Source organism: Hermetia illucens, chromosome 1 (genome assembly GCF_905115235.1).
Source record: "Hermetia illucens chromosome 1, iHerIll2.2.curated.20191125, whole genome shotgun sequence".
NCBI lineage: Eukaryota > Metazoa > Arthropoda > Insecta > Diptera > Stratiomyidae > Hermetia > Hermetia illucens.
The window spans coordinates 114,890,773-114,911,607 of NC_051849.1; the positions used below are offsets into that span (position 1 = coordinate 114,890,773).

Below are 20,835 nucleotides of genomic sequence, written 5' to 3' on the forward strand. Positions count from 1 at the left end.
GTTTTTCATAGTGTACGTATTTTATAAGTGGTTTGTCTAGCGTTGCTTAAATTTACTCCAACAGTGAAATAAGCGGAGTAAAAATTGAAGAAAAGATGAAAGCGGATACCTACGTTAACGTATAAAAAAGATAAAAAAAATCTCAAAGAAATGAAATGGAAAAATGAGTTTGGGTTCATCGGTCTTTCAGCAAGATAATGACCCCAAGCACAGATCTCGCGTTTCCATGCAGTTCTTTCAACGAAATCCAATAGAAAAGCTTGACTCGCCAGCTCAATCTGCAGATTTAAATCCGATTGAGCATATATGGTCAATATTGGCCACAAAAGTAGGGGAAATTAGGACAAAAAGGTAAATTTTCAGTATTTACTTTTTTGTCACACGAGTATATGTAAATTATATTCCTTTTGTACGGTAATCTGTCCTCCTACGACTGTTATTAATATTTTGTGGTTACATCTCGACGCAATCATTCTATGGCCTTTTTTTCGAAGTGTAATTTTTTTATCATTTTGTCCACAATGGTGAATTAAGTCTGCAACTCTCCAAAACAACTTTTTGAGCTCAATGATGAAGTTCATTACAAAAAACGTCCATATTTATTTCAATATACTGCAAAAAGAAGGATGATTACAGTGATTTTTTCGTGGATGGCCGCTTTTTTTTGGCAGCTGTGTTCGAGTTCTGCTTTTTCTTCCTCCCTACAGCTTGCTCATTGGCGAACTGTTCCATTGTCGCCTGATCAGTCAAAATGGGCTTCGTGCGCCGTTTTCTTCCACGATTAAATGGTGCGCGTAGTATAGCCTTTGGATAAGGACTGAATTGATTCAAGAATGCCTTCAAAGTCAGTTTCTTCTTCAATACTTGAATCGATTGCACCTGTCGAAATCCTTGTTGGACATGATTTCTCTTCCACCTTGTTGTGCAACCTCTCTTGTTACACAAAACCTTAAAAAAAACATCAAACATCATTCCAGTTTCATTTTTATTCAATTTTCTGTCAGTATTGCAAAACAAAAGCATTTATGAATTTGCCCCACCAATTTTTTACCACTTTTTTGGCTACGATGGCAAATACTTACAATATACGTACAAATAGATAGAAAGTTCCATTATATTTGTGTTCACCATCCTGAAATTAGCTTAGAAACTTACTTTTAGTGAAATCTGTTGCAAAATGTCGTCTACAGGTGAAAATCGGCAGCAAAAAGATGCGCGACATGACTGTCAAAATGCACTTTGGGTTATGTACACCTCAATTTTCAAGGGAACGGTTCACAACTATATTGGGGATATTTCTCAAAATATTGTCTCGTGGGCTGCATGAACAAGTGTCTTCGAGCTTATTTTAAATAGTTGACTTTTTCTTGAGGAAAATTATTATTTTTAAGGGAAACCTTACCTGCTTACATGTAAGCAATGCAAATTAACTTTAAAACTATATTATTTATAACAACTCAAAATAATAACACTAAAAAATTGTAACTTTCATTTGTCGTCTAGTGTAGTTCGTGAAACCAGAGTTAGCTGTATAGAAGCAATAGTAATGCATTTACATTTATCATCACCCTCGTGTGAAGGCTGTTTTTGTCCGCTTTTTTAGAAATTTTTTTGTGTAGAACTGGATAAAGGTTAAAATACGAATTATATATTTACTAATATCTTAGGCACGCATAGTAATTTTCCCAGCCCAATAGCATAGTTGATTATTGCAATCTTAGCTTTCTTGAAGAAACACATGTAACACGTTGGATTCAATTCTTGTCCTTTTAGCGAAGTCATTCGAATGTCATTCGGACCGATCAATACGCACTTTAGTACGACGATCGACATAAACCTGGCATATGACATTTCACCTATTTAACACTGTAATTTCCGATCGACTCCTGAATATCAAAAAATCGCTTTGCCTATATATTCTACTCTATTTCTAGATACCACTGATGCCAAAAAAATCGATTCCTCGGATCCGACACACAGGATGACCCCCTTAAGACAATTTTCCTGAAATTTTGGCATTAGCAATGCTGATCTTAAAAATATTAATCCCTTTTGTATCATGGTAAAATTTTCTTAACATAATTTTATCCTAATTATACAATTAGTTGTAGTTAGAGGCCTAGAACTGTGAGCAATAAAAATAAAAAAAAAAAATAAAAATTTCTCAAAATAACAAAGAAATTTATTTTCAACCGACAAAAAGATATAACGAAGACTTTGCTAAATGAAAATTAAGAGACGATTATATTCAAGGTAAATTTGTTTTCATTTAATTGTTTTTTAATGGAAATGTTCAAAGTAAGCACCCCCACTGTTAAACAATATCAGAGACTTTTTACTGAAATAAAATTCAGGATGTTTATAACTTCCATTAAATTATGTGAAGATGTCCCATCCTCGTGAAACCGCACGCAGTTTCTTCAGTTAAGTGGGATATTTTCTAATCGACCGCGATATCCATCAAGATTTGTACCCTTTGCCTGCCCATCCGCTTAGGAGAATATAAGGGCCTGTAAGTTATTCTCGAATAATTCCTGCTCAAGCTTTCCCGTCGGTTTTGACAAATATGCTTCACTATTCAATCGACCGATTATTATTGTCATAATTAAAAGTCCTTCTGGGTAAAAGGGCAGTTTGTCGGTAAATAAAATATTTTTAGTGAAGTTACGAATTTCCCTAATCCACTCTTACACCCACTCGCAAAAATGTACTCCACTTTGGACTTGAGGCTTGTTGAGATTGCATCCTATTTGAGTACATAGGTTTCAGCAAACCTTAGAATGGCAGTGGAATGTATCAGTGATTTCTTTCTAATAATTCCAAATTTTCAACACGTAAGACACCTAATAATTAAAAGATACTTATGAAAGGTTTTTAACTATTGTATGTCTTTGGGTTCAGGCATTTGGTATGTGTCAATGAGTGGGCTTTCCAATTAACTATCAACAATTGAGTACTCTGTATAAAACGATCAAATTTTATGGTAGTAATCCGGGTTTCTTCGTAAGAAAATTAGTACATTGTATATATTAACATTTAAGAAAAATTGAGTTAAGTAGCAACATTTTGGGGAAGAAAAACACACCATCATGATCATACTCTTAGAAAAAAGTGTACCTCGTTTCGCAGATGAAAAGTCCCTTTCGTAAACCCCACCGAAAATCTTTCTACTGCATGACAAAAATAAATAGATTCTGAAACCCAAAATCAGCAGGAACGACTAGAAATCTTGACTGAAAGTTTTTAAATCAGAAACGTTTACAAACTTACATAATTGGAAAAAATGAAGTCAGTAACAAAAGTATAGCTAAGTACCTAAGGAAATCTTTCAGGAAAACTTTCCGGGATTAGGGGTGGTAAATATGATGGCATTATTTGACAAACATTTTCTGTTGCCCCTTGAAGCAAAATTCAATTTAGCAACTAGTGTTATTAAGTAAACAAATGCAAAACTTTCTAAAAATATAATGATTACCCGCTCATTATAAATAAAATATAAAATGTGCAGAATCTGCAATAGCAATCACTAAGTGTGATTGTTCAAGCAAAACATTGTCACCACTATAAGTAGTTCCATTCATTCCAAAATATCGTCATCAACAACGGCACAACAACCGGTATCTCGTCTAGGCCTGCCTTAACAAGTAACTCCAGGACACCCCGGTTTTGCGCCGAGGTCCACCGATTCGATATCCCCAAAACTGCCTGGCAATCCTGACCAACGGCATCGCTCCATCTCAGGCAGGATCTGCCTCGTCTTCTTTTTCTACCAAAGGCGCAACAACGGGTATCCGGTCTAGGCCTGCCTTAATAAGGAACTCCAGACATCCCGGTTTCGTGTCGAGGTCAACCAATTTGGTATTCCTAACAGCTGTCTAGCGTCCTGACCTACGCCATCGCTCCATCTCAGGCAGGGTCTGCCTCGTCTTCTTTTTCTACGATAGATATTGCCCTTATAAGCTTTCCGGGCTGGATCATCTTCATCTATACAGATAAGGTGACCACCCCACCACAAAGTGTTGAATCGGATTTTATCCACAAACAGACGGTCATAGTATCGCTCATAAATTTCGACCTCATGTAGTGGGCCAAAAATTCTTCCGATGATCCTTCTCTCGAACTTGGCTAAGAGTTTGAAATTTTTTTTATTAAGAACCCAGGTTGTCGAGGAATAATAATTACTGACAAGATCATTATATTCTTGTATAGTAAGAGCTTTGACCCTTAGTGGACGTTTCCAGCGGAACAGCTTTTGTATGCTGAAATAGGCTGTGTCGGCTGCCAATAACCGTGCGTGGATTTCATCGTTATGGCTGTTATCGGTAGTCATTTTCCATCCTAGATAAGAGAAATTTTCAAAGGTCTCAAAGTTGTAGTCTCCTATCTTTGGCGCTGACGTTCCCACCATGTACTTCGCCTGGCCTTTATTAATGCGCAGCCCAAGATCTCGCGTTGCCTGCTCGATCTGAATGAAAGTAGACTGTACATCTCGGGTTGTTCTTCCTATAAATGTCAATATCGTCAGCTTAGGCCAATAGTTGGGTGGACTTGAAGAGGATCGTACCTCTCACATTAACATCGAAATCGCTTTTTCCAGGGACAGGTTAAAGAAGATGCATGATACGGCATCTCCTTGCCTTAGACCGTTGTTGATGTTGAGTGGTCACGAGAGTGGTCGTACTGCTTCTATATGGCCTCGCACAGTAGTCAGGGTAAAGCTAGTCAGTGTTATTAACTTCGTAGTGCAATGGCGTTCTGTCATGGCCATGTAGAGTTTTACCATAGCTACGCTATCACAAGTCCTCTTGCTGTTGATGAAAAATTGGTGTAACGGATGGCCATATTCGAGCAGTTTTTTCCATTGCTTACCGCAGAGAGAAAATCTGATCTGTTGCTCACTTGACTGGGGTGAAGCCTCTTTGGTATGGGCCAATAATGTTTTGGGTATTTGTTCTTCGTCTTTATTTGGCGGGACCTGCGGTATTTGGCTTATTGAGTAGTTTCTCAATGTACTGAACCCCTTGCTCCCTTTCGCTTTTAAGGTCAGCAGGATGAGCATCGAGGTGTACAAGGCTTCATCTTGGTGATTTGTTGGTAAAACTTGTGCAAATGGTGCGGTTGCTTCTTGTATTTTTCGTGTTCACAAGCTTGTTGGTTTTGCAGGTTTCTATTTTATGTCTGCCAAGTGACTTTTCCATCAATTTCGCGGTAGGTCTCTGCGTGTGCGTGTTTGGGATTACAGCATTGCCCGCAAGGCATGATTCTCCTGTTCCGTTATTAGCTGGTATGCATCGTTGAATTAGTCGTCCCGACTTTCTTGCGACTGGGGCCAATAATGTTTGTGACCGTATCAATGATAACATTCTTCTTGTTGATGATTCATGTCCAGGACCTCCATTGGCTGCGGATATTGCGACATCCATTTCCCCGTTATAGTTGTTACGGGGGGCTTTCTTGTTGATGGTTTCAGTGTTCACGCTCGCCTAATTGTTAAAGCGGATTCTAGGGAAATTCCAAAATATACGTGATCGTATTTATGTGCATGAAATTAAACCTCAAATAGAAAAATATTTGACCAAGATGTAATCAATTCAGAGCAGGTTCTCTTTACAATAGTCCTTTTCAACTGTCTAGGAGGCAGGACAATAGACTCCCTGCCTTATTTACGCTAATGTTGGAAATCAATTGTACAGTGCAATCTAACAAAACTCGTAACCACCGTTTTAAAAAACTGTTCTTTTTAGATTTTCAGTATTTCAAATGTCAACCAATTTCAACCGTACTGAAAGTCAAGTCGAGAAACCGGGAGAGAGAGACCGGCAGCTGACAGTTCCTCATGAAAATTTCAAGGGATTCAGCGGGGAAATGTAAAAAAGAACAGTAAAATATTGTTCCGGCCTTGCTCCACAAATAACTCCATAGGAACCCCGTTGAAAAATGAAATCCAGATTCTTTGCAGTCAGGGGATCCAATGTGAGTAAACATGTTATAAATTTAGCTCCCAATCTTAATTAATAATACATTACTGCGTTCGAATTTTGTGTCACACTTGTTCAAATCGGTTCAATGTCTGTCTCTCTGTCTGTCTGTCACACGCACTTTTCTCAGAAATGGCTATACCGGTTGACACGAAATTTGGTGAGAAGGTGGGAACCCAAACATGCAGTGAGTGATATCTTTCTACGTTGAGATTAAGGCGGGATACAAAAGGGGGGTGTACAATTTTTTTCACCAAATATTGTCATGTTGAATATTAAACGAAAGGTCTTGATTAGTACTTTTCGATGCCAGTCTTAGTTTGGACATTCATTGAAAAGGCGATGATTGGGAGGGGTCGAATATGATGGTTCTTTAACGGACCCATTCTCAGAAACCACCCAACCGAAAAATCTAAAAAAAATCATGAAGCTGCCACTATATAGGTGTCCAGGCCTCAAAATACTCTCCATATCGATATCTGCTCAAATTAAGTTAATAATATTATATTACTGTTTTTTGAGGAAAATTGAGTAAAATCCCCCCTTAAGTCTATTTTAGAGTTTGTAGTAAATTTGTAAATTTGTAGTAATATAGAATATAATATGAAGCATGTTATCTCAACTTTGATCAAAATCATACTATTACTAACAAAGTTACAATAGCTCAAAATTGACTTTACCGTGGAAATTTACTGCAGCTTACTATCAATATTACACTTAAGTGAGTAGTCTGCCATGCTGAATGCATATAGAGAACGGGCTACGTACAAATGGAATAGCTCTGCACTCAAATATACTCACAGAAGAAGCAAATAAAACCTTTCATACCTGAAGCGCCGAGCTTCCGGTTTCCCGACTTGTTCATGTTTTAGTTGAAGATATGCAGTTCCAAAATTAGTAAAGGAAGCGTATTTGGGCAAGATAAGATGATAAGATAAATGAGTCTAATAAAAATGATATAACAGAAGAGATCCGGCAGAATTTTCAACTGGCCCCGGTTTCGAATCTCGCGCAGGGCGAGTCCATTATTATTGCAACCTCCAAATCTGCCACTTTTTATCGCCACCTATGTAAAGGTGCGGTTGAAGTTTCTCGTGCACCTTGTGTTCCAACGTTACTTCCGAAAACCGTACAAACCGCATAGTGTCTATAACTTTTACACTGGGACCTATAAATCAATTATGAACCAGCAAAATAGAAAATATCTTTGAAACTATCGATGCAGACAAATATTCGCACCAACATTACGACACTATTATTCTAATTAGTATAATTGATGTGAATTTATTAACATACTGACCTTTCCATTTTTACGCCTTTCATTTCAGAATATTGTACTTACAATTATAACTTTCAACTATATACATAACTAGTTACGGTCACTGCCGATAATGAATGATTACATTTCTGTTAAAAACTGATTGATTACTTTAAAATTCAGAATTAACAAACATTAAACTGTATGTTTCGACGTAGCTAGGATTCAAACTACTCACTCAGTGACGTCATGTGAAGTGGCAGCCAATCTCCGCATTTTCTTTCCCGCCTCATGAAAGTTCGATTCTTAACCCATTATAAGAAATAAATGAGCACTCTGAATTTGTCTTTCTCATGGGACAGTTATTTTTTAACGCGGGGAGTTTATTCCGTCAAACCCGCCTCCTCACTCGTAGCCGGCACCAAGTTCGGCGGCGAAATAAGCTGGGAACTCTCCTTACGTTAATCGTAGAAGAATAAAATGTGACACTAGCATATGGGATAATATAGGGAATATTCCTCAAAAGGCTGGGGATATTTATGTGAAACAGACATTTGTTTGTCTTATGTCTTGCGCAGACGTTTATCTGAAACAGTTATTTATCGGAGACAGACATTTGTCTGACACGCACGCAGGCATTTGCCTGTCTGATGTTTGAAACAAGCACGGACATTTGTTTGTCTGTTGTCTGAACTAGCCGAAGAAACAAAGAAGTTTATAATAGTATTTTGTGTCGATCGCAGTATGCGTGCTTCTTAAGACGTGTATGACATCATCATGATAAAAATATAACTGAGTGGAGCATGGAGACATTCCCTGTTCCTTTTTGGCGCCTTTTGTTATTTTTATATCCGTGTCAATTACTCCGCCATGCCAATTATTTAGTATACTGGTCTCAAGCCCAGGTAAAGGAGGAGGGTTTGAGACAACGTAGTTTATACTATCCTCAGTAAAACACAAATAAAATGCTGAGAACAAGAAAAGAGATAAATAAAGTATAATGGGGCTAAGTGCGGTCGCCTTTTGGGGCATAGCGGACGTAGCGAGCGATAAATGGAACGCGGTTGCCACAATACATTGAATGAGCAGTCATCTCATGCTAGCGCTGCTGAGTGTTTTAGCATGCTTGAAATGGATGGATCGCCATCAGCATATTAATGTTGAGGCAGGGCGGCGAAAGCGGATCTAGCACTGCTAATGCATCGGGTAATATCCAGTTCCGTACCACCATCGGCAGAGAACCATGCTTGCTAGATATACAAATTAATCAACGCCCTCGATGGTTTGCCCATTATTGGAAATAGCGGGAAGTGCAGTGATACGTTAGACCGAGAACCTCGGTTTTGTTTACTTACCTCTCTTTTCAAATCCAGAGTCATTTGGCCAAAGCCAATGACCCATTGAGGGAGTAAACAAATGTCATCAGCATAAGGGAGTTGTTTAAAGGAAGATGTTATAGTTGAATTTCTCCAAGTCCTCCGAACAGGGCAGCATGAATAACGTCACCGATAACAAGAAGAAATAATATCGATAACAGGCTGCACCTCGGTGTGACACGGGGGGTTACCCCGTTATATGTCGTTCTGATAATGGCTATTTGTTTTTGCTGAATGCCGTTCCTGCGCAGAGCGTTGAGGCTATTCAAAGCTTTCTCAAAATCGATGCAGCGAAAATTTAAACTCCACGAAGTTCTCTAAGAAGATCCGTAAGGTGTTGATTTAGTCGATACAGGATCCGGAGCGGAAACCAGCCTGCGCCATCTTCCACTACCCTGACCAGCCCAATAGCAAACTCTCTCTTGTGATGGCATAAATTACACTGATCTTCTCGAAATTTCGCACGATATCGGAGTTCGAGCGCGTCCACATCCGTCATCATTCGCAGCGATCAACAGAGCCTTCAACCCCTTCCGTTCATCGATCGGCTTCCCCGATGCCGCAGTCAGCCACATCTTATAACTCCTCATCGGGACGTGATAGATGACCTGCGTAACGTATGAGGGAGACCATTTCATCGTTTTTCTCAGGCAGGTTACTTAGTTTATCTGCCATCCCATCAGTAAGATAGGATTACCACTATCGGGGACAACTGAATCATACAAGCGATCGATGTAAAGCTTGGATCGTCGCAGCTTTCCAACTCTGCAATAAGTGGCGAAAGTAACACACAAGCGAACGTAATCGACCATCAACTGGTGAACTTGTCAGCGCCTCTCTTGTTGCGCACATTAAAGAAAATTCTTAAATCTATTGGTGATCGAGTAGTGGTCAATCTGATTGCTCGTACGGTGTCGGTCAGTTGAAATCCAATTGATTTTACGGCAAACTCTGTGCTCGAACAATGTGTTGAAATCCACAAACGTCTCACCATTATTGCGTGGGTAAACACAATTCTAGCTATCTCTATTTTCATATAGTCATTCTTCTGCCTCTCTCAGTTTACGCTCACTCCGTAACACCGTATGGTCAACTGAATTTCCATTCTCCAGCAAACGTCTCATCATCACTTAGACTTTCCGGATATCGTCACAATTGGAACAGTCAGTTAAACTGTCCAGTTTAAACCTATGTAGGCATTCGCGGCATCCAATGTGTCATTAAATTATTGCTTGTGTCTCCGTACTTTCTATACGTTCACGCTTTAACGCTGGAGATCAATTTGTGGATCCATTCTATGAACTACTCTCTTTAAATGTGAACCTGGTCATTAGCTGAAATGCCGATTGAGATCATTTTCTTCCACGTGCGCCACATCGGTAGCGCTGATCGGTCGTGAGGTTAGACCGAAGGAACTCACTTTCGAATATAGAGAGGCGTATATATTCTATTTAGCGAGGATAGATGTTATAGGCCTGTAGCCAACCCCGCTTTTGAACGGGGCAAAGGGTGAAGAAAAAGAAGAAAATGTTATAGGCTTGTCCCAATATTGTCTATTGTATTGTGCAATGAATTGTAATATTCGCTTTGAAGCCCTTTGGTGATTCGACTTCGCCTATAGTAGTGTAATGTCGACGCCTTCCTCCCGTCAGAAGAACCACAAGTTTGCCGAGGCGCATTTCGAGTGCTGGATATTTATCTGTGCTATCTTCTGCATGAACCGCTTGCATTATCATCGCAGTACTCGCCAAATCATCGACCTTCATCTCACCTAACAGCTTGTTAGCGGCGTTGACTTGGGTCGTCATTGTTCTGTTTATGCAGAGTAGGAAAGTCTAACGGGTTCGTCTGGGGTTTCGCCTCCTTAATCACGTAGTGGTCTACGGAGATTTTGAAGGCACAGGGATTGGACGAGCATGCCTAGGTCAAGAGGTAACCTGCGGATCTAGCAACAAGAGGCCATTGTTGGCTTTATTGAATATGGCTCAATCGAATGTCAGCCCTCAGAGCAAAGCTATTAATAATAAAATCATAATATTCCCTTTTCGAAAGGAGAATCATTAATATGAATATTGTTCCAATTACCTTTATTTCATCATCAGTATTACCTGTAATGATATTAGTATGTATCTTGTATTATATCATTATCTATTAAAAGTAAAAAAAATCCACAACTTGGAAACTTCCAACTCAGGAAAACCTTAATTGCGCCGAATAAATCTTAACATCGTTCTTTTCCACTTAACCCAAGAGTCAACCTTTGATATTTGTATCAAAGTCTCATTTTCTATTTACATAGCAAATGCTTCTTTAATTAAAAATCTAATTTTTTACCGCATTCTGAGCTCTGGAGTTAACTCAATCACTGCATTAAGCTGGAGAATTTCCATAAAGAATTAAATACAAAACTTTCGGTTGTGCGTTGTCAAAGTGCTTCAAAGTTTATCGATGGAAAGAGTAAATCCAACGTCCTTAATGACATGGCGTGACATAGTAGATAAATAAACTGAAGCCACGACATTTCTAGAATGATGTTATCTTGTCTCATTCTCCAAGGAGCATTATAAGAGGAGAAAGGAGCAGTTGAGAACATTTACCGAGAGAGTGGAGATCGTTTGGCCATCAACGTCTAATGATTATTGAATTGAAACTCCAGTCATTTGTCGCAACTTTGCCTTGGTCAAGTTGAAAGCACTCAGCTTGAAAGAAAGTTTACTCAAGCCCTGAGTGAGAGAGGTGAAGTTTTCATTTCGTATCCGAAATTAGAAGAGAATTACTTTTAAATGCGACTTGTTCACATTAAATAATTGCAGAAGGAAGGTCTAACAAAACTGGAACCCTCATACCTTAAAAAACGAAATATGCATTATTGCTGAGTCATGGAGTTTTTCTAAGCTGCAATGATAGAAAACCGATGTTTCCCTACGAACTTAATCCTCTATAGATGCTTTGAGGTTTATGGGTTTACTGGGTTTAAAAATTGTTGAGTTGTAATATTATTCCACCATTGAGCGGCGCCATTTTATTTATATATCAATGTACTCCTTACTATCTTCTTTGCAGATCAGGTAAGGAGATACACAAAGAAGAGTTGGGTTACTCCACTTTGCAAAAATCTATCTTGTCTCTCTCGGTGACAGGTACCACAAACGAACAACTGTTCTTTTAAAAAATTATTACGCCATTTGAGAAATTTCGGAAAAATACTCAATAAATACTCAATCAGTCGATGCGACACGACATGGTAAGGTCCTGCGGACAAAGTGAGCATGGACAGCATCGGGATGTAAGCAAATTAGTCCGAGTCAAATAAATCATTGTCTCTACGCCAAATATTGGTATCCTCACTGGAAAGATGCAGGGGCTAATAAAAGCCATCAGAAAAGATGTATCGTTACCTCCTCTCTCGATATAGACGCTTTTGTGCCAAAAGCAGCGAACAAGTTGGAAAACCAGAAGCTAGACGCTTCAGGTATTAGAGGTTTTGTGTATTTCTTCTATAAAGACATTTGAGTGTGCATTTGTCTCATTAGTACCAAGCATCTAATATACGCATATATTATGTGAAAATATCCACATTTAGGTGATATCGACATTCAAAGTCTTGCATTTGAAAAGAAGCGACAATTTTGACCTATTATAACTTTGTTAGGAATAGTGCCATTTACATCAAACTTGGTGGGATCATGTCTATGTTGTACTCTAGATTACTGCAATTTCGTGGCGCTATCATGAACGCAAGGGGTATTTTACAGCGAATTAATAAAAATTGTAGTAATATACTATTATTAATTTTATTTGAACAAATATCGGTATAGGGGGGGGGGGAGGGTTGATTTCGAAGCCACCAGGCACCATATAGTGGCAGTCTCTTGATTTTTTTCAGATATTTCGGTTGGGTTAGTTCTGAAAATGGCTCCATTAAAGAAATGATCACTTTCGACACCCCGCCCTCCCCACCTTTCTAACAAATGTCAAAACCAACACCGGAAAGTATGAACCGAGACCTTTCATTTGTTTGAAAAAAAAAAAATTTACACCCTCGTTCCTCCGCTTAAATTCGATGATTCGTTCACAGTTTCCACCTTTCCACCAAATGCGGTGTGAATCGCTCCAATCGAAAAATGTGTGTGACGGACAGGCAGACATGCAGACAGACAGTAAACCGATTTTTATAAGCTTTTGTTTTACACAAAACCTTAACAGTGACAATCAATTTCACTACTTCGTGTGAAGTCAACATAAAATTCGATCGTTTTGATGACCGATTTATGAAGTTTTTTATTACGTACTATTCTCAGCTGGAAGTACCATTGAGCTCTCTATCACATATGCACAGCACACTCAACCTTGAGGATCTCCAAACCGAGGTGCGATGTTGGTCAATGAGGTACTTGACTTAAGAATGGCAACGTTCAAATTCAAGTGGATGGGACGAAACGCCCCCATAATTAGTTTCTCATTGATGAAACGCTCCAATTGCCAAATTTATAAAAATCTCCTGAGGCAGTTGTGATCTGTCTGTCTGTCTGTCCTGCCTTCATAAAAATAGCAAAGGTTGACCCCCTATAACATTGTTAATAATAGTGGGATTTTCTTCAAACTTGACGAAATTGTGCATTATATTCTTCATTACACCCTTGCCGAATTTTGTAAATTTCTGGAACGAACATAAGGGGGGTTGCCGGGTAAATTTCCAAAATGTGAAAATATATTATTATTAACTTAATTTCATTTCCAGATCGAGCAGGCGGTGCGAGATCTTGGGCTGCACATCAATGAAGGCAAGACAAAATATATGGTGGCAACGTCAGCACCGAAGACGAATCAACCAACAACATCAAACCGCACTGGTCAAACACAAACACGAACAAGAATAAGGATAGGAGAATACAACTTTGAGACTGTTGACAATTTCTCCTATCTAGGGTCGAAAATCACAACCGATAACAACTACGATGATGAAATCCGCGCACGGTTGTTGTCAGCCAACAGAGCCTATTTCAGCTTACAAAGACTGTTCCGCTCGAAACGTCTCACCATAGGGTCAAAGCTCTTACTGTACAAGACAATGATCTTACCAGTTCTCATGTATTCCTCCGAGACTTGGGTTCTTAGCATGAAAAATTGCGAACTCTTGGCCGCGTTCGAGAGAAGAATCCTCGGGAGAATTTTTGGCCCCTCTACATGAGGATGGACGATTTCGTAGCTTATACATAACGACGAAATCTATGAGCGATACCACGACCGTCCGGTTGTAGATAAAATCCGGCTCAAGAGGTTACGGTGTTCGGGTCACTTAATCTGTATGGACGAGGATGATCCAGCCCGGAAAGTCTATAAGGGCAATATCTATGGTAGAAAAAGAATATGAGACAGACCCTGCCTAAGATGGAGCGATGGCGTGGGCCAGGACGCCAGACAGCTTTTAGGGATATCGAATTGGTGGACCTCGGCGCAAAACTGGGATGTCTGGAGTTCCTTATTAAGGCAGGCCTAGACCGGATACCGGTTGTTGCGCCGTTGATGATGATGATTAACTTAATTTGTGCACATATCGGAACCAGATGTATTTTGAGGCTTAGATTTCATACAGATGCACCACTGTGAATTTTTTCCGATTTTTCGGTTGGATAGCTTCTGAGAACGAGACCTGTTACACTTTGTGTGTTACTTGCTGTATCTGATCGATGCAGAAGGTGTGGGGAGAAAGGCTATATTGCCAGAGAGTGCAATAGGGACCCCAAATGCCTACTGTGCGAAGTAAAACAGGGACAGGATAACCGTCATATTGCCAGAAGTGGAAGGCGCTCACTGCAATGAGAAAATGAGGTTTGTTCAAATAAATCTCAATCATTGCGACCCTGCGGTCGCTCAGGATTTATTTGAGCAGACCACGTTCGAATCTGAGATGGAAGCTGCCATCATAGGTAAACCATATAGAAACCGTCACGGTGGCATGTGGGTCACAAATTCGACTGGTGGGACGGCGATATGGGCTTGTGGTCGACAGGCCATATAATGTACTGCAAGCCAGGCAGCCAGTGGCTTTGTGTGGGTGAAAATAAGTGGTGTATATGTATAAAGCTGCTACGCCCCACCAAGTTTAACACTGTTTGAATTCGAGCAAATGCTTGATAATCTTGTTCTCGACGCAAGGGCACGAAGTCCAAAGGTGATTGCTGGTGATTTCAATGCTTGGGTTCTAGAGTGGGGTAGCAGAGAATCAAATGCTAGGGGGCGCAGTTTAATAGAAGCTTTCGAGCAGATGGATATAGTTTTGGCTAACGAAGGTGCTGTAACCACCTTCCAGAAAGGGGGGTCAGGCTCAGTTGTAGACCTGACCTTTGTCAGCCCTTCGCTGGCGCGTGGTATGTCCTGGTGCGTCAGTGAACGCTACACCCACAGCGATCACCAGGCAATCTTCTTTGAGACATAGTGTCGAGCCACAGGCCAAAGAGCTATCATGCCCGAAACCGAAAAAGATTTCAGGCTGGTCTGCAAAATCTTTGGATGAGCAGACTTTCATAGAGGTGTGGTTAGATCAACCTGATAAAGCAGGCGCGTCTACGGAAAGAGCCGTCCATCTGGCTCAATGCATCGCCAAAGCATGTGACGCGTCCATGCCTAGGAGGTGCTCATTCGCCAGTGGAAGACCAAACTACTGGTGGAATGATGAACCGACCGGTCTTCGATCAGCCTGCCACCGAGCCAGAAGAGCGGCTTAGAGGGCGGTAGGTAGAGTCGATCAGGGGCAGAAAGAGTGCGCCTATAAGGCAGCCCGGAAAACCCTCAAGCTCGCCATCGAGCGAAGCAAGAGGAAATGCTTTAAGGAGCTCTGCGCAGAAGCGGACGTAAACCCATGAGAGGCAGCTTATGGAATCGTGATGCAATCATTCAGAGGCCGTTCATCTCTGCAGATCACGTGGCCCACCCTCTTGCTGAAAATAATCCAGGGGTTATTCGCCCAGCAAGATGAAAGCACCGACACATTCCAACCACCTCTGAATATGACGGCAATTCCTCCAGTCACCAGAGACGAGCTGCTGGAGATCTGCGGTAGAATAGGAGACAATAAAGCGCCGGGCCTGGACGGAGTATCGAATAAGGCCCTTAAGTTTGCCGTAAAATCAAGACCGAACATGTTCGCTGAGTTTTTCGAAGCGTGCATTATCGAGGGAATATTTCCAGCGGCATGGAAGCGGCAGCAGTTGGTACTTTTGCCTAAGCCTGGTAAACCTCCAGGTGAACCATCCTCATACCGACCCATATGTCTTTTGGACACTGTGGGGAAAATGTTAGAGCGGGTAATTTATAATAGATTACCCCCTGTTAGGCGAGAGCCAAGGCGGCCTTTCAGATCGATAGTATGGGTTCCGAAAAACCAGATCAACCGTTGATGCCATCAAATTGGTTACTGGCTTGACCGAAAATGCAATCCACGGAAAGGGTAGTACCAGCAAATATTGCGTGGTAATAACCCTGGATTATCCGAGACAGTCCTGTATGGGCCAATATGCCCATTCTGTCGGAAATCAGATTTGCGTGTACTTTTCGAGTTTACAGACCTCTTGGTTCACCAGGCTTCCTTTTTCCGTCTGTGAAGTCGCTTGTCCGCTCACCGGAGTTCGTGATAAGTCTCTGAGCGTACCCGCGTCCTTCGAGAATGTAGCGTTGCTCGGTGTGGAGCATTCTTCCGTTCCGTTGCTAGCTTGCATTCATCATCAAACCAGCCGTTACGACTCTTTTTGTGGCTGGGGCGAAATATGTTTGTGACCGTGTTTATGATAACGTTCTTCAGGTGATTGTGAAGATCATTTGTTGATGCTTCATCTCGAGGATCTATGTTAACTGCGGTTATTGCGGCATCCATTTCCTTCTTATAGGTGTTGCGGAGGGCTGTGTTGTGGTTGGCTTCAGTGTTAACTCTCTAACAACTGATTGTCAGAGGGGATTCTGGGTGGTGTTGTTATTCAAGTTCGGAGCACCATGCCAACGAGATAGTTATCGGAGCCTATACTGACCCCCCCCCTAATGTTCTGACATTCATCAAGGCTGAGAGGTGGTGGCGTTCGATCAACACGTGGTCCATTTGGTTGAAAGTGGTCCCGTCTGGAGAGGCCCCTGTATGCTTGTGGACCGCTTTCCGCGCAAACCAGGTACTTCCAAAAACCATTTCGTATGACGTTGAATAATGCGCAGTCCGTTATCATTTGCGTTTTGATGTAAGCTATGGGAGTCAACGTATCGCCTGAATACGGGCTCCTTCCCAACTTGGCTATTAAAATCCCCAAGTATGATTTTAATATCATATTTGGGACAAGCTCCGAAGGTTCGTTCTACTGCCTCGTAGAAAAGTATCCTTCTTCGACTCTCCAGTCTCCTCTGTAGGGGCATGAACGTTAATGAGGCTAAGATTTCTAAATTAGCCTCGCAAGCGCAGAGTGCGTAGGGTTCGCTTATGTTTTCAAAGCCGATAACAGCAGGTTTCATTTTCTGGTTGACTAACAAATCTACTCCGAGGACATGGTTTACTGGATGGCCACTATAATATACGGTGTAGGGAGTCTTCTCCAGGAAACCGGTCCCTGTCCAACACATCCCCTGTAACGCTGTTACATCAGGACTATATTGGAACAGGGTATCGGCTAGCTGCTTGGCAGCTCCATCTCTGTACAGGGAGCGCACGTTCCCTGAGAAAATGCGCAAATCATTATTCCTTTGTCGTTGCCGGGTTCGTCGTTGTATTATCCGTCCAGTTCAAGGCTCCTGTTGTGGCTTCGTAACTTAGGTTACCCGTCTACGGTTGTCAGCCCTACCCCACCTCCAAGCTGGAGGACCAGTTGGTACAATTTGTTCCGTTTTTGGGCGCGGGAGACTCGCCTTCATCCTTCTCCGCCTGCAGCTTTTCGTTAAGAAAGAACTCCCAGCGATCACTACGTGGAAGTGGAGATAGGGTTTGGTAGTAGAGCTGTTGGTGTTGGTTCAGCAGGCGTTTACCAGGTATTATGCTCCATCGTGGGTACCAACCTACGTTTCGTCCTGGGACTATACTACCCTTTGACCACTGTGACAGATTGGAAGATGAAATCCGGGACAGACTTATTTCAGACAAAATTGGCTTACGAATTGCTCTTCAGGAAGAATGGAGAACCATTTTAAGATATACAACAAGAAATCTCGTAAATTCACTGCCAAAGCCCGTTAAAAGCTATCATTAACAACAAACGCAGACTACAACGCAATGAGGACTCACTACCCACCAAAATGTTTTAGGTACGTACCATTATCTGGACGCGAATACTTTTTTGGTGTATAATACTGGTGTCTACTTTGTCTTTTTGGGCTTATTTTCCCTAAGCCTATCCAACCGAAAAATCTGGAAAAAATCACAGTGGTGTATCTCTACGAAATCTAGGTCTCAAAATATATCCGGTTCCGATATCTGCACAAATAAAGATTAATAATAGTATATTTCCACATTTTAGTTACTGCGAACAGCCTTTTGAGTTATATCCGCAATTTGTCATTTCAACTTCCCTCGCTTTGTAGCTAATGCACTCTAAATTAGTAACCCAGATTTTCTCTTTTATTTCCCACATCACCACATTAGGTGAAAAAAGAAATGCTAACACTCGCGCGCATTAACCTATTATACCCTGAGCAAAGTGTGAATTTGTATGTCCTATAATGAGGAACTCTTCACCTAACAGTCTCAAAACTTCCCTTCTACTGCATGAGTACTTCAAATGCGCAATGTGACTCAGTTTTATTTATGTGTGCAAGCCACACAAAACGAATTTATAGGTTTCGCATTAATGGGAAAGCTCAAATGCCTGTGATCACATATTTCAACATTCCTGAGAAATTGTGTAGAAATAAAATTTAATTTCAAAGAAACAACGTTTGGTCCTGGTATGGTACTTAATATACATTTTAATAAATGGAAATGTAGCAGTTTGCAAAGACGCAATAGGGAGCGACAGCAAAGTGAAGGCAATAATCCACCTCCTCGTTCGCCAGCTGTAATACGGAAATCGATACATTTCCATTTCTCTTCTTGCCATCTTTGAATATATTGAGCGAAACTTTTAAGAACGGCCACATACAAATGCCCGCTTTGGTCCCCGAATGGAAATTTTCGGTTAGAGAGAATTCAATTTTTCCTTTCGCCCATTTGGTCTGTAATCAGAAAATCACTGAAAGATGAGAGGGATTAAGGCTGTTCAGAGTGAATATTTTAGTAAAAACAAGTAACCGAAGAGTACAGAGCTGTTACTGGAGACTCTTATTGACAGAAAAAAATCGGCATACCTCGGTTTACTTGTCGAGTGCCCCAAACTACTAACCTTGTTTTATTATGTACTGGACCAAGGAATACTTTGGTTTCAATAGGTATGTAGCATTGATGGTGAAGGTCCTAAAGTAATCACAAATCAAAAGGCAATTTGATTAGTTGAATTCGGTTCTAGCGTCTCAAACAGTGCAAACGTTCATTTAACCAACTATTTTCTACCACAAGCTAGAGCAAGTGCTAGAAAAGTGGATGAAATTTAACATTGACTTTTGGCAAATATTAATCGACATCGACAGCAACTTGAAAGATGCATTTCAAACAAATTGTAAGCTGAAGCAACGGGATAGGTTAGCGCTTTCGTATTTTATCACGTCATACGAAAGCTACCTATGGACACAAAAATACATTTGAGCATCATGATTTCACTTTCAAGAAGTTCATAAAGTATATGCTAGTACTGTATACTATAGTACTAGATGTCAGATCATATACATCCTTCTTATAACCATAAACAGTTTGTTGAACTTCCGGGAAATCGGAATTTTTTTGTTTAAAATATATATAAGAGTTCTCAGTCAAATTTAGGAGCTTGTATTTAACCTTTTATTCTTCTATTATTAGAAATAGGTTTTTGACATATTTTTCGTATGTTGCAAAGTTCAATACACAATTTCAAGAAATTACTCCTATTATAAATTACTCTTATTATAACTCCGAGATATTAGAAGTAATACTGATTTCCGTATGTGACTGTTTTCTTTCTGCACGAAAATCTTTCCTTTCACCGTGACTGCCAACCAACTATTATTTTTCCTATCTGACGTTTTTCGTCACCTACTCTGTTCTTCACTCTTGTAGCGAGTTCTGAACTGAGTAGAGCGGCGGTGACGTCATCTGTCCGCTGGTATTCGCGACATTCCAAATAAATTTCAAATGCCGCGAATCCTGCCGCGCCACATATATTTTAAAAATGACGTAGTAGAATCTCATGTACGAGAAAATCTGTAAGACCTCGAATTGCGCAGTTCCTTTCATTACTCCATCTTGAACTGAGTTGTTGAATTTATTCCTAGCTTTTACTATTAGCTTACTACTACTTACTAAATTTACTACTAGCGAGCGCAATGCTGACCACATTGCCTCCTAGTGTACCGTTACGGTCTTGAATGAAGTGCTCTAACACACTTCAAGGCCCTGATCCAACATGGATTGTTGCGCCAACGATTATTATTATTATTAAGCGTATCAAGCCGCCGTTTTTTCCGGTCAGGCTTTTCGTCGTTTCTCAACGACTTTGATCTTTCCACTAATCTTGGCAAGTGTATTCTCGTTGGCGTGAATTACACAACAATATTATCTATCGCGAATGTCCTCATTTTGGATGCTATCATGGCGTGTTACGCCACCGGTCCAACAAATATCTTCTCCGTGAGGCGCCGTTCATTGACTGCATCTCCATAAAGCGTATAGCGTGTTGGACGATGGATGCCCCAAGTGATAGTCTCCATAACAGGAACAAAGAGGATTGGGGAGAGAAGGCTTCCTTGGTAAACACACACACAGCCATAAAGTGGTCTTGATACACCCACCACATTTCGAACTTTACTTTCGGGATCGTGGTAGAGCAATTTAATCCAGTGTACGAATTCTTCTGATGTCGCCGCGGCAATCTAGACCCAGAAAGTCGTCCCCCAAAGTGGACGATGCTTCTCACGGTATTTTCCATGCGTAACCGTGTAATAAAACCTACGAGAAATAGAATGATCAAACGATCATTCCGAGTCGCATAAGATGACCTAGAGGGAAGAGCTATCCCAAAAACCTAAAAAGTTGGTGAAATTGACCGTGAAGGGTCGCCCGCAAATTCTGAAGCTCCATAAATGTGCTCGGTTTTTACAAGCATCTGTGCTAGCCAGGCGAAATAAA

At 40.7% G+C, this 20,835-nt stretch overlaps 1 protein-coding gene across 1 annotated transcript; it reads right to left on the reverse strand.

The window, feature by feature from the left end:
* Nucleotides 1-603: 603 nt before the first annotated feature.
* LOC119660769 lies at nt 604-8,615 on the reverse strand. Its single transcript, XM_038069577.1, has 3 exons — nt 8,592-8,615; nt 1,156-1,224; nt 604-948 (listed from the first exon to the last, which is right to left on the reverse strand). Exons 1-3 carry the CDS (start codon nt 8,613-8,615, stop codon nt 631-633), a joined length of 411 nt encoding a protein of 136 aa, XP_037925505.1. The 3' UTR covers nt 604-630.
* Nucleotides 8,616-20,835: the final 12,220 nt, after the last annotated feature.

Coding starts and splice junctions, on each gene's coding strand:
- LOC119660769 (XM_038069577.1), bottom strand. CDS start 8,615: ATGACTCTGGATTTGAAAAGAGAG. Junction 1,225..8,591: donor CTCTGGATTTGAAAAGAGAG/GTAAGTAAACAA, acceptor GCATTTTGACAG/TCATGTCGCGCATCTTTTTG. Junction 949..1,155: donor TGCAACAGATTTCACTAAAA/GTAAGTTTCTAA, acceptor GTTTTTTTTAAG/GTTTTGTGTAACAAGAGAGG.